This window comes from Ochotona curzoniae, unplaced genomic scaffold (assembly GCF_017591425.1).
Source record: "Ochotona curzoniae isolate NIBS_2020 unplaced genomic scaffold, NIBS_Ocur_1.0 contig_4645, whole genome shotgun sequence".
NCBI classification, from domain to species: domain Eukaryota; kingdom Metazoa; phylum Chordata; class Mammalia; order Lagomorpha; family Ochotonidae; genus Ochotona; species Ochotona curzoniae.
The window spans coordinates 175,992-189,864 of NW_024466353.1; the positions used below are offsets into that span (position 1 = coordinate 175,992).

Genomic DNA, 13,873 nt, shown 5'->3' on the forward strand with positions numbered 1-13,873 from the left:
AAAGGGCATAACGCAGTAGCATAGTGACTAAAGTCCTCGCCTTGAACGTGCAGGATCCCATATGGGCGCCAGTTTTAATCCTGGCATCCCCGCTTCCCATCCAGCTCCTTGCTTGTGGCCCAGGAAAGCAGTCAAGGACGGCCCAAAGCCTTGGGACCCTGCACCCATGTGGGAGACCCGGAAGTGGCTTCTGGTTCCTGGCTTCAGATAGGTGCAGCTCCAGTAGTTGTGGCCACTTGGAGAGCAAATCAACGTCCAAGAGATCTTCCTCTCAGTCTCTCCTCCTCTCAGTATATCTGACTTTCTGATAAAAATAAAATAAATCTTTAAAAAAAAAAAAAAGAATTACAAAGAAAGAAAGAGAGACAGAAGCCGTCAGAGAGAGCACTCCTATCCAGGGGTTCACTTCCCAAACGGCCACAATGGCCCGATTTGGGCCCATCGAAGACAGGAGCCAAGAGCTTCTTTGGGCTTTCCCAGTGGTGAAGGGGCTTGGCCGGCAAATCCTCAACACCAGCCCTCCACTATTCTATTTAATCCAAAATTCTATCAGCACTATCCAATTTACTGAGATTTCAAAAGAGTGACATACGGCATACTATTAAATTATTTAAATCCTTGCCTTGTAAGCCTTGTGGCCCAGCAAAGCCCCATATGGGTACAGGTTCCCACATAGGTACTGGTTCATGTCCCAGCTGCTCCACTTCCCTTCCAGCTCCCTGCTTGTGACCTGGGAAAGCAGTCGATGATGGCCCCAAAGCCTTGGGACCCTGCACCCACGTGGGAGACTTGGAAGAAGCTCCGGGTTCCTGGCTTCAAACTGGCTCAGATCTGGCCATTGCAGCCACTTGGGGGGTGAATTAGTAGATTGAGGATCTTCCTCTCGTCTCTCCTCCTCTCTATAAATCTGTCTTTCCAATAAAAACAAATTAGAAAAAAAAACTTTAATAGTATGTAACACGTAACACCTTTTACTCTCTCCAACATTAACCTATACTTTTTTCCTAACCCCCACAATACATGCTTTAAAAAAAATGACTTGTCTGTTCGAAAGGCAGAGCAAGATAGAAAGACAACTCTTTCCACATGCCAGACCATGGGGCTAGGCCATGCTGCAGTCAGGAAGGTCATCGATGTCTCCTCGGGAGTTGCCATGGATCCAAGGGTGTGGGCGATTATTTGCTGCCTCCTGCATATATATTAGCAGAAAGGCAGACCAAGGCATGGTGGCCCAGGAGTGAGAACTCATATCAGGCATTTCTACAAGCAGCTTAGCCCACTTCACCACAACATCTGCTCCAGGACATTCCTATTAAAAAAGAAATTCACAAACAGGGAAAGTAAGTTTATTTTTAAACAAATGGAAACATAGCTGGTATAACATGCTGAGACATAGCTTCAGCAATTTTATGAGGATTTCTACAAGTATATGGAAGTTTTCTTAATCCTCTTAGACAACTTCATAAGCTGTAGATATATAATTGACATTACTTTCTCTATTATTAATATGTTGATTAATTTCATTTAAAAAAATCATACATGGTACAGCTGGCACAGAAGCCTAAAAGGGTTAAGCTATAATTCTGGCATCCCATAAGGGCTTTGGTTTGAGTAAACGCTGCTTCACTTTGGCCCCAGCTCCCTGCCAAGACTTTAGGAAAGCAGCGGGGAAGGCCTACGGCTTTGGGCTCCTCTTACTTCAGAGAGGAGGATGAAGCGTCCGGCTCTGGCCTACCTCAGCCAGCTGGGGAGTAAGCCAGGGGCGAGGAGCTCTCATTCATTCATATGCTCACTCTCTCTTCTCTCTCTCACTATGCCTTTACAATGAATAAATAAACGAATCTTTTTTAAAAAAAATTCATACATGGCACTGCAATACCATTTCCATACTCGTATACCCTAAACGTTCATCTGTAGCCACAGGAAGGTCCATAGTTCCAGGAAGGTCAAAGCACATGGAATTTAAACTTTGATACTTATTTCCAAACTTCTGATCTCTGTATGGAAAGGGTCCCGCAACAGCATGGTTCACTGGTTCAAGCCCCTGACACTCCATTTCTGACCAGCTCAGGCTAACACTGTCTTGGGCCCTTTATCCCTCACATGGGAAACCCAGATGGAATTCCTGCCTGCTGGTTTCCGCCTGGCACGGCCCCAGTCTTTACAGATATTAGGAGAGTGACCCAGTAGATTTTAGACTTCTCCCTCAGGCCAGGCTTTGATGACTCACTTGCTTAATCCTCCACATGCAACTGCCAAGACTTCATATAGGTGCAGGCTTCTGTCCTGGCTGCTCCACATCCCATCCATCTCCCTACCTGAGGCCTGTGAAAGCAGCAGAGCACAGCCCAAATCCTTGGGACTCTTATCCCATGTGGGAAACTAAGAAGAGGCTCCTGGCCCCTGGCTTCAGATCACTCAGCCACTGCAGCCATTTGGGAAGGGAACCATCAGATACAAGATCTCTGTCTCTCCTCTCTGTGTAAATAAATCTGCCTTTTCATTACAAATGAATACACCTTAAGAAAAAAAAAACTTATTTTCTCTACCTTTCAAATCAATAAAACAAATTTAAAACAAGAATCTTTATTAGTGACAGATATCAGTTATTTACAATAGAAATAATGACAGATTAACATTTTTACAATCACTATGTTAGTAAATAAGAATTCTCAGTGATACCGACTCTTACTAGGTACAAGTACAAGGTTACTTCAAAAAATTCACAAAAAGCAGAATTATAAGGTAAGTTTACTTGGGCACAAAAAAAAAAAAAAAAATGAAATCCATGCATTCAAAGTGTCTTCAGAAAACCAATGCAGAATGTGTACTATGAAAATTTGCAAGGCTTACATTTTTTTGCATTTGGAAAAATTGCATGTTTTTACTTTTTGAGGGATCATGTTGTATGTTAGAAATGGTGATACTTGAGATTTCAAGGTCTCTTTTATTAATTATAAAGACACTAGAGATGATGTTACAGAGAAACGACAGACATCATCACCTTAACAACAACAACAACAACAACAACCAGTGGGATCACCAACAACGACAAAGCAGTCACCTGGTCTCCTGATGTGATACAATGAGATGGAACACTTCTTTCCACACTGTTTAACCTGACTCAGATTACAAACAATCACTTCAACCTAAACTAGCGCACATTTTACAAAAATGGCTTGAATTCTTCAACAACGTCACTGTTACTGAAGACCAAAAACAATAAGCAAACGGCCCCAGAGAGATTTTTAAGATATGATAACTAATTTTTGATGCTGGAGCAGGAAAAACACCTGCTGAAATGACACTCTTGGGGGGCAGGAACTTGGCACACTTGGGGTACCCACAGCCCCTGGTCTGAGTGCCTGAACACCCTGGAAGGCAACAGCTGATGACTCCAGAGCCTGGGACCCCGCCAGCCAGGTGTTGAGAGTTGGTCTACAGTTCTGAGTTCCTGCCTGCAGCCTGGCTCAGCACTGACTGTTGTTGTCATCAGATCAACCTGCCAAACAGGAGATTTTTCTGTCTCTTCTGTCTCCTTTTTAAAATAAATAATAAATATAAGGACATTTTTGGAACAACTGATAAAATCTGAACATCAACTGTAAATCAGAAAAGCATTTTACCAATGGTGAATTTCTACATTTCAACACTGTACTGCAGGGGCCCGACATGGTTGTCTAGCTGCTAAAGTCCTCGCCTTGCACGTGCCAGGATCCTATAAGGGCACCGGCTCTAATCCTGGCAGCCCCACTTCCCATCCAGCTCCCTGCTTGTGGCCTGGGAAAGCAGGGGAGGACAGCCCAAAGCCCTGGGACCCTGCACCTGCCTGGGAGGCCCACAGGAAGCCGTTGGCTATGCAAGGCGAGGACTTTAGCCACTAGGCTACTGTGCCAGGCCTAATCTTCTCAAACATTTTATTTTTTTCCTTCCCATTTCCATTTCTTTTTATCACAATTCAGGTTACAATTATTCCCCAAGTCTTTAATATTATAAAACAATAAGGTAAATTTCACTCCTAAGCTATGAACCTCTAAAATAAGGAAAGTATACCCAGGATCACTGGCTAACAACCTGCACTAAGACTAGCGAGCTGCACAAGCACAGCCTGTCTGTCCCTCAAAGAGTCTCTAGCTCCTAGGAAGTGGCTCAAAGTGAGCAAGGAATAATGTTTTCAAAATTAAGCAAATATATCCATTAAAACCAGAATCACTTACCCTGTTACTTATTTCTATTATCAACTTTCACCTATAAGTTTTTCAAATTTTTTATTTATAAAAAATCCAAGGTAAAATAAAAAATGTCCAAAAAGTTATAATATTCAGGTCTACAAAAACATCTAAATAATCTCAGTGATTTAAATATAACATCTGAATTGTCAGTTTGTTCTAAAAAGTACGTGCCCCACAATCAACTGATATAGTCCTTTAAAAATCTATAAGATGTGAACTTTCTGCCATTCTGAACACGCCCTGCCTACCATGCCCTGAGGGCCCTCCTGTGTACACGCGTCCTGAGCCACAGTGCTGCAGCTCGGCCTGAGCCACAGTGCTGCAGCTCGGCACCTCCACACGGTGTCTGCCACCGAGTCCCCCAGGCTCTCCTACACCATCGCATTGCCTCTCAAATATGCCCACCTTATTTAATGAGGGAGGCCTTTCCAGTCTACCCAGTACTATACTGATGCTGACATAAATCAACAATTTAAGTCTTTAAAAATCCTGTTACATAGGACCCAGCCTAATGGCCTAGTGGCTAAATCCTCACCTTGTATGCACCAGGATCCCGTATGGGCTCCAGCGGCTGCTCTACTTTCCATCCAGCTCCCAGACTGAGGCCTGGGAGAGCAGTGGAGGATGGCTCAAGGCCTTAGGACCCTGCACCCTCTAGGATCCTGGCTCCGGATCGGCTTGGCTCTGGCCGTTACCGCAACTTGGGAAGCCAGCCAGTGGACAGAAGATCTTTCTCCCCTTCTCTCCTCTCTGTGTATCTGCCTTTCCAATAAAAATAAATTTTTTAAAAAAGGTAATTTAAAATTATCTTACTTAAAACAAGACCTTTAAGCAAAACTAATACATTTACAAAGTGATTATACTTGCAAATTAAACAAGAAAAATATGCAAACTTGAGATTTCATTGTTATTTCCTCTAAAAGCAAATTAAACAACCAGCAGAGGGCACTCACAAAAGCTGGGGGGTGGGAGGGTGGGGGTGGAGAACGAGCTGGTCACAAGCTCAGGGAGAACCAACTGTACACACTGCTCAGTGTGTCTCTAAGGACAGAATGCTCCACTACACCACTGCAGTACGCCAAGGGTTAGCAGTGTACAAGAAACATGCTGTGAAGTTATTTTATGCTTAAAAAAATCTAACAAACCAACGCTAGGCCTTGCATCTGATAGGAAGAGATGCATGCTGTGTCTCACACCTGTCAGGACTGCCCCACCTCAGCACTAGGGACTTTTTGGAGCAGGTCACTGTGCTGTGGGTCACTGTGCTGGCCTCTCCCCTGGTCCAGCAGCAGTCCTCTCTCCCCAGGTTGCAACTACCAAAAAACGTCTCCAGAGGTTGACAACTTCCCCCGAGTGGCAAAGTCACCACCCTTCATTGCTAAGTACAGACATCTATGTGCAAAACCAGGAAAAAGAACAGCTGATCCCATTACGTAACATTTTTCCTAGACCACTCAATACTGGCTTAATATTATTTCTCTCTATAATCTAGAGACCTTATGCTGAGAGTAAAATGGAAAGTAAAAGAGAAACCAATAACCCTTGGTAAATGAAACACCCGTAGTGGAGAACACTGGAGAACGGAATAAATCCAACTCCATCAGGAACACACTCGGGCTCGCAGAGGAGGAACCCTTGCACCAAAAGGCTACCACTGGAACCGCACTGCAAGGGTGACCTAACAAAAGCAGGCCTCTGAAAAAGTTGTTCTGACTTCATATTTTTTACTAGCACTTTATATCCACTAGATACTCAATCTTTTGCTAATTAATCAAGGGTTGTGTCTGTAATTATCTCTAATTTTGAAGATAAGTTTCATCTTGGGAAAAAAATCTCAGAAAAATGTTTTTATATCAAGCGATCTCAATAAAGGCATATATTTTGTTTGGGGACTTGCTTTCAATGAGGTGTTTCCTTGTCTCCTGAGACTCTTCAGCAGACTTCACTGAAGGAAAGGAGAGGATCTTTCCTGACAGAATTCAAGGCGATTCCCATGTGCAAATCTCAAATACAGACCCACTCGGCCTAGGGTTAAATTCCGTACCATGTCACACTAAGCTCAAATTTCAGTGTGTTGATGCATTTGAATTAGTCTCTACTACTAAATATTTCCTTAACTCTATAAAAACAGCTAATTTTTGGTACTAGGAAAATTTCTTTTACGTTGTTTTCAGAAAATATATGTTTAAATCTCATCATTTATCGGCTAACTATCCTTAGATGGTCAGAACCTTCTCAGAGATCATTTTTAACTACAAACCAAACAGACCACCACCCTCCTGATCTCTCTTTGCAAATTCTGCATCACTAAAACAACACCATATTACTTTACTTGGAATGCTTTTAAATTTCCATTGTTTAAAATGGCAAAGCTGATAAAGATTTTCACCGTGCAGTCCATGTCCTCTTTTTCTCTGACCCCACGTTCCACAGTGATCAAAACCCCATCAGAGCAGCGCAATGACCTGTCTCCTACTTAACTTCCCGAGTAAGAGGAGTCCACACTGTGGGATCTGATCAACCATTTACTTACAAACCACGCGGTTCTCTTGCCTTTCTTATGGTTGAACTGAATACGTCAATTCTGTCAGAGACTCACTCTGACTTGGGAGATAAGAGATAACCTCAGATACCTTTTTCCAGGAAGCTAACCTGCATCTAAGGGAATGTCAGTTTCAAAGTTCACAGTCACTGCTCCCCAGAGTCAAATCTTCTGGTTTGGCAGAAATCCTGGAGCTATGCTGTACGTTGATGAATATTTTGCACTTTCCTCCCAAAGAATGGATTACTATTGGTTTTATTCTTTCCCTATTGTACTTGCAAGAATCCTGAGCAAAAGGTTTCCTACCCTATTGTATCAAATGCAGGCATGTTTGACCTAATGTTACAGGTATTCATGATCTGATAAGACAGTGCAATGGAATTTCTTAGAATTTCAGAGACAAAAAGCCATTTTTTATGAAGTCATCTTCCTAATTCCCAAAATTTCTAGTCTATTTAAACTTCCTTTTACACTTGATTTAAATAAGAGTATACCAAGTAACCTGCCCACTGAAACAGAAAACCACTCTTCTTAAAGATAAAAACAAAACTATAAATCAACATTAAACTGATTTATCCAAAGAAAAAAAACAGAATAAATAAGTAAAATCACATAAGTGGTCACTTCAATCAATTATTTCCCTTTAAACTTGAAAGCCAAAGAATAATGATAGTTATGTTTAAATAAAATCTTTGGAAATAAGCATTATTTTATCCAATTTTTGGTGGTACCAAACAACTTGATATTTTCCTTCCGATTAATTATTTTAACCAACCCTCAAAGTTCTGAGCCGGATGAACATTTTCCCAAGGCGCCAAGGGCCAGGGAAGCACCCCAGCGCAAAGTGTTTCTTTGAGACGTTACACAGCACAGCACCTCAAAATACTGCATGTGACCTGTCTTAATTCCCACAGGTTTGGACTTAGTCAAAGACTTGGGAAATCTTCCAGAACTCATTTAAAAATTGGTACGGCAGATCCAGGACAAAAATGAAGAGATTGGGATTGATTAATCTGGGGTAAAGAGAACTAAGAAATACTCTAAAATACTTTACAGATGAAATGCATATTTGTTTCCCCATTCATGTTCAATTTTGCAACACAACTTAGATTATGCACAAAATTCGCTAACACTTAACATCCTGAAAATGAGCTAACAGTTAGTTAAGGAAAGTCCTCACCTTGCACGTGACAGGGTCCCATATGGGCACCAGTTCTAATCCCAGCAGCCCTGCTTCCCACCCACCTCCCTGCCTGTGGCCTGGGAAAGCAGTCAGGGTGGTCCAAAGCCTTGGGACCCTGCACCTGCATGGGAGACTTGAAAGAGGCTCCAAGCTCCTTGGCAAGGTGAGGCTCGAAATAATTTAATAGTATGCCATATGTTCCTCTTTTGAAATCTCAGTAAGTTGGGGAATGAATCAATGGACAGAAGATCTTCCTTTTTGTCTCTTCTTCTCTCTGACTTTGCAATAAAAATAAATCTTTAAAAAAAAAAGAGAGAGAGAGACAATATCCCCTTCTCCCCTCCAGCAGGTCTCTAGGATTAAATAAACCTTTCTTTTCCTGGGAATCCTGTGAGTGTAACGCTGCCAAAAGGCACCAAAACTACCACCTGACCTCTTGGGGTCTCCTCCGGGGCTTTAGGTCACCACTATGCTGTGGGCTTCTGCTCTGGCGAGGTTTCAGGGAACTAAAAAATGAATCAAAGTAATCCTGAACAGCTTATTAAACTGTAATAAGAAAGCAATGTTAACATTTCCTTCAGAAGTTGTCAAAAGGTCACAAGCAAAAGCAAGCACTGGCAGTGTTTCTTTTAGAACCCACATCTCGAGTGAAGAATGAGTTTTTTAAAATGCATCATCCCAGATGGGCATGCAACGCAGCAGGGCAGTCACTGCTTCCCACGCTCAGACAGTCCTGCCTCTGCTCCGATCAGGCCTGCCAAGAACCACTGTGGCCTGGGGTCCAGTCACTGCAACAGACACCCAGATGTAGCCCATGGCTCCTGCCTTCAGCCTGCACCAGCCCTGGCTGCTGCCAGGCACCTGGGGAGTGAACCAGCAAACATCTTTCAAACTCAACCGCTCTCCCCACCCCCAGACACCTCATCACCATGCCTGAAAAATAAATGAACGTTTAAAAGAAATGCACCAGCAACTGTAGGATCTACAGCAGTTCAATGCTGAGACAACAACATTCCTAAATTGTTTAAATCAACCATCAAATATCAGTGATCACAATTCATTAGTATAATTCGGTCGTCTTCTACATGTGGTGTCAAAACATCCACTTCAAAATTCACATTTTCTCTCAAGTACAGCTGAGATGCAAATTCACATTTTCACTCTCACAAAAACTGAAACACACACTTCTGGTAGGAACACCCATAAACTGAAACCGAGCAGACCCCACGAATCCTGATACTCTCTACGTCGTTCTACTCAAAAGTCTCAGTCATGGCAACAAAAACATTTCAAATAACTTACTAAACACCTGTTACTCTAATTACCTTGTAGTAAGTGTTCTCCCAAACGATCAGAAAAGCCAAAGGGTGGCCCTTGGTGGCCCTGGCCACCACAGATTCCAGCCCCATTTACCTCTATCGTAGGGTCATATTCGTCCACAAAGTGGTTCTGAATCAGCTGTATCGTCAAGGCACTCTTGCCTACGCCACCAGCTCCAACTACCACAAGTTTATATTCCGTCATTTTCAGCAGGCCTTATAATAAAAATAATGAAAATAGGACGAAATTAGGTTAGTATTCTATCAAATATTCTATGCCCATCATTCAAAATACTCACCTTTATATGCGATATTACAGGGTATTTTTGAAACTCAGTGATGAAGATTCAATGAGGAAAAATACACATCTCCAGTTGACTAGAGATGTGTATTTCACTGAATGCAAATACATGTGCATGTACTGATCTTCATCTACAAACTCCCGCACCAACATCTAAGAAAACTGCCCGCCAGCTTCATGGACAGCTCCTCTATCTCACATCCAGGCCATCCCTCTGAACAGGCGACTGTGCCAGCTAATGGCTCTCCAAAGAACATACCATGACTTCCCCAAGTACAAGTGCCTCGCACAGCCCTCTATACCCTGCAGACACACCCACACAGACTTGTTGACAGCCGTCTGCACTCCTACGGGCGCAGTCCTCCCAGCTCACTCGCCTCTGAGGGCTGAAGTGGGCTGTTCAGAGTGCTTCTGTCTGACAGCCAGCAGCTAGAGAAAGCCTTTTTCATCAGGCTTCACAGGCTAGTTCTCCACAGATATAACCCATCACACAGCGGCTGGAGGAACCACTCAAACAAAGCTGGACTGTCAGGAAGAAATAAAGAATTAGACACTGAAGCAGGTTAAGAAAGCATCTGATGGCAATTTCCAGCTGTAAAATATTTTCTGGGAAAAATAAGGTAACTACCAAGAGATATTTGGGAATATTAAGCGACCTGCCCAGTACAGGTGATCTAATCATCATCAACTATGATACAGAATCCTGCAGCAGTGCAGCCAACAGCCTGCTCACATGAGAAAAGCATACTTACACAAAATTCAGTAAAAAAAAAAAAGTTTAAGGCTGTAAGTGAATATTGCTCAGTAATTCAGGTGACTTACTCTCTTGACTTCTTTTACACATCCTAACAGGTGCAATAAACAATGACAATACATACCGTTTTATACATAACATAGAAAACAAAATCCAGGGATTGGCACCATGGCATAGCATGTTAAGTCTTCCACTGGTGGTGCCAGCATCCTATATGGACTCAAAATCTGTATTTGAGTCCCTGACTGCTCCATTTTCAATTCAGCTCCCTGCTAACAGCCTGGGAAAGCAGCGGGTAATGGCCCAAGTGTATGGGTCTCCACACCCATGTAAGAGACCCGGAAGAAGCCCTTGGCTGTTGGCTTTGGACCAGCCTAACTCCACTCACTGTAGCCATCTGAGGAGCGAACAAGAGGATAGAAGAATTTTGCTAACTATGCCTTTCAAATACAAATAAAATAAATCTTTACAAATATATTTTAATCTGTTATTTTCAACTTTTTTTTCAAGTGTCTTTTTCTCCTTTCCCTTATACAACAAATTATTACAAATAAGTGCAGAAGGGGACAGTAGATGCACAGTGATTTTTAAAATAGGGTAAGCAGTTTGAGTCACATGTACAGACCATTCTATTCACTAAACACCAAGAAACATCCAAACGGGCAGTACCCCCACCCACACCCTCCTCACCCTATTCCTGAACCTCCTGGAGCAGGTGCCAGACAAGGGCACTGTGTGGGTCCCACAGGTGGCCCCAGTGCAGCTCTATCTAGCACACAGCTGACAGCGGCGCCAACATCAGCCCCTGCCTGTCCAGGTCCAAGTGCAGACAACTGCAAAGGGGAGAGGAGAACTCCACCCAAACATTTTCTCTAGCTCCCTGCCTACCTCCACTCCCAAAGCAGTCTGCCCAAAATGCAGGTGAGGAGTCCGTCAGGGGCCCACGCTGTACTGGGACCCAAGAGGTCAAAGCCACCTTCCTACTAACCATAAGCGTCCCTGGCCCCAGGCTCCTCCACTGCCCAGTGTACAGCAGTTTTCCAGACCTGCAATCACGACCAACTGCACCGAGACGCAGCCAGGAGAGTCCAGATGTCTTCTATTAAGCCATATGATTAAAGGGAGCTACTGAAGTGTGAAACAGTGCCACTCTAATTCTTGGTTTTGTTCTGGAAAACAGTTTTCTTCAAAAAATTGACTCATGCTACCAAGTAATGAACTTATTTATTTGTCTAAATGAATTCAAATAGTTAGAAAAACATGCTCAGCTTCATGTCCAATATAGTAACTCCTGGTAAGACCTGCCACGAGCGTTTTTGATAGTCTCAGTTTTTTAAGAGCGTAAGATCAAAGACCTTGCCAGCCTGGGAGACACGGTGGACAGCGGATCACAGCTGAGCTGTGCACGCACGGGTGGATTCCCAGGCACACCTCTCAGTCTGTATGTTTACACAGTGGTTGTTGTGACAAGAACCCGGAGGGAAAAAAAAAAAAGATTCACATCTTTAACACCAAGAAACATTAGAACTAGGTAGGTAAGATCTTAGGCTAGAAGGGGCTTCTCACCCCAAATTACAACAGCTAGCAAGAAATGAAGGTGGGACTAGAACCCAAGGGGGAAAAAACACACTTTCATTTGTTGTAAAGCTGAACTGCCATCTAGCCTCTCTTTCAAAGGAAACCTGCTGGCAGCTGGCCACAGCGGCAGCATGGACAGCCACCCAGCACAGGCAGCGTCAGCTCTGGGGACCCGCGGCTGACATCAGCCATCGGGTTAATTCTGAGACAACCACAGCGAACACACTGGTTTCTTCTCACTGGTTTCTTGTCTAGCACCACCACCTAGCAGAAAACAGCTTCGTCTGGAACCCGCTGTCGGGAAGGCCAGCAGGGTCTAAGCTGGGGCCTTCAGCTCTCAGGGGCGCATGCCTCAGGAGTTGCTTTAGGGCTACAAGGAACTCCTCGGAGTCAGTTTTTGAAACCACCTTTTGGGAGTCCTGCGCTAACTCCTGGAATCGGGAGCAGACTGGCGAGGATAAAGGCAGTGGCGAGCATGGGGGCCCTTCCCACTGCAAGCACTGGGTCACCAGCCACCGCCGCCTGCACGCCACCAGCCAGGAAACCTCGCTGCACAAAGCCCCACGGGCCTCCTGGGACCAACTTTTTCCTTCTTCGCCGTAAGTCACCGGCTTTCCCGTGCAAGGGTGTGGGCCACCTGTTCTTGCACCACCGTCCCTTCCCACCTCCACCCCCTCCTTTGTGGCCGCGGCAATGTCACAGCCCATAGATGGGGGGAGGGGAGCGGCCAGCAAGTCGGGCGGCAGATGCGGGTGTGTCTGTGTGTGTGTGTGTGTGTGTGCACGTTTCCAAACACAATAACCTCCAACAGTGGTCTCTAAAGCACTTGCCTAGGTGCTTCCCAGCCCCCCATCTCCCCCTGTAGCGCACGCACACACACACACACACAGCTCCCCCTCCACGCCGGCCTCGGGACCTCGCTCCCTCACAACCCAGGAGAACAAGTTCAGCCCTGGAGATGGCGGGTGGGCAGCAGGAAGGGTGGCGGGGCGCGGGGGACAGACCCGGCGAGCCGCGGGGGAGGGGAGGCCGAGCGCGGCGGCGGCAGTCACCTCCACCGCCTCCGGCCGCGGCCCTGGCGAGGGAGGAGGAAGGAACGGGTTCCCCCGTCCAGGAAGCAACCCCGGCGGCGGCCGCCTCCAAAAGCCTCGCCCTCCTCCTCCTCCTCCTCATCTTCACCCGCGTCGCCCCCATTCCCCTCGTTCCTCGCCCTCCGCCCCGCGACACCCGCACCCCCACCCAGCCACCCCGCCCGCCGCCCGCCACCGCCGGGGGAGACTCCGCACCCCGCCCACCCGCCAGACTTCCCTTCCGGGACCCCCTTTCCTGCCCCCCTCAGCCCCTCTAATTCATTCACGGGCCGCCGGCCGCGCCCCAACACCCGGGCGACGGGCCGTCGGGACCCGGTTAGGGGCCCCCCGGGAGGCGGTGGTCCCGCCGCTCCCTACCTCTCTCTCTCCCCCGCACCTGGGAGCCGCCGAGCCTCAGGCGCCCGCCGCAGTCCTCAGGGCCCGCGCCAGTCCGAAATGGCGGGGGTGGGGCCGGGAATCCTGGCCGAAGCAGCCGCCACCGCTGCCGCCGCCGCCGTAGCCGCCGCAGCCGCCACCACCACCAGCAGCAGCCGCCGCCGCCACCACGGTCGCCGCCGCCACTAAGGAAATCGAGCTCCGAGCGCACCGATGAGGCCGGAGCCGCGCGGCCGCAGAGGGCAGAGCTCTCGATGCGCTCAAGGCTCGATTCCTCTTCAGACCGGCGCTGAGGAGGGAGCGGCTAAGAGGGCGGTGTGGGAAGAGGACGGCCGTGCGCGCCGCCGGGGAGGAGGAGAAGGAGGAGGAGGAGGAGGCCGGCTCGGGCCCGCCGAGGAGGAGCGGGAGGCCGGGCCTGCCTGAGGAAGGGCTGGCTGGGGCTGTGGAGGGTGGGCAGCCCGGCGGCTGAGGAGCGGCCTGGGCGGCGCCTCGGCGCGG

General features: G+C 46.6%; 1 protein-coding gene across 2 annotated transcripts in view; it reads right to left on the bottom strand.

Moving 5' to 3' along the window:
• Positions 1-13,557, bottom strand: part of KRAS (KRAS proto-oncogene, GTPase) — a 37,226-nt gene extending 23,669 nt beyond the window's left edge. The window contains exons 1-2 of one of the 2 annotated variants that reach the window (XM_040987430.1): positions 13,358-13,557; positions 9,371-9,492 (exon numbers count right to left, since the gene is read on the bottom strand). In XM_040987430.1, the coding sequence (XP_040843364.1) occupies positions 9,371-9,481 (111 nt within the window). In that variant the 5' untranslated portion in view covers positions 9,482-9,492; positions 13,358-13,557. Of the gene's footprint in view, positions 1-9,370; positions 9,654-13,357 lie in introns of those variants that run through there. The other variant, XM_040987429.1, reaches the window with a different exon arrangement.
• Positions 13,558-13,873: the final 316 nt, after the last annotated feature.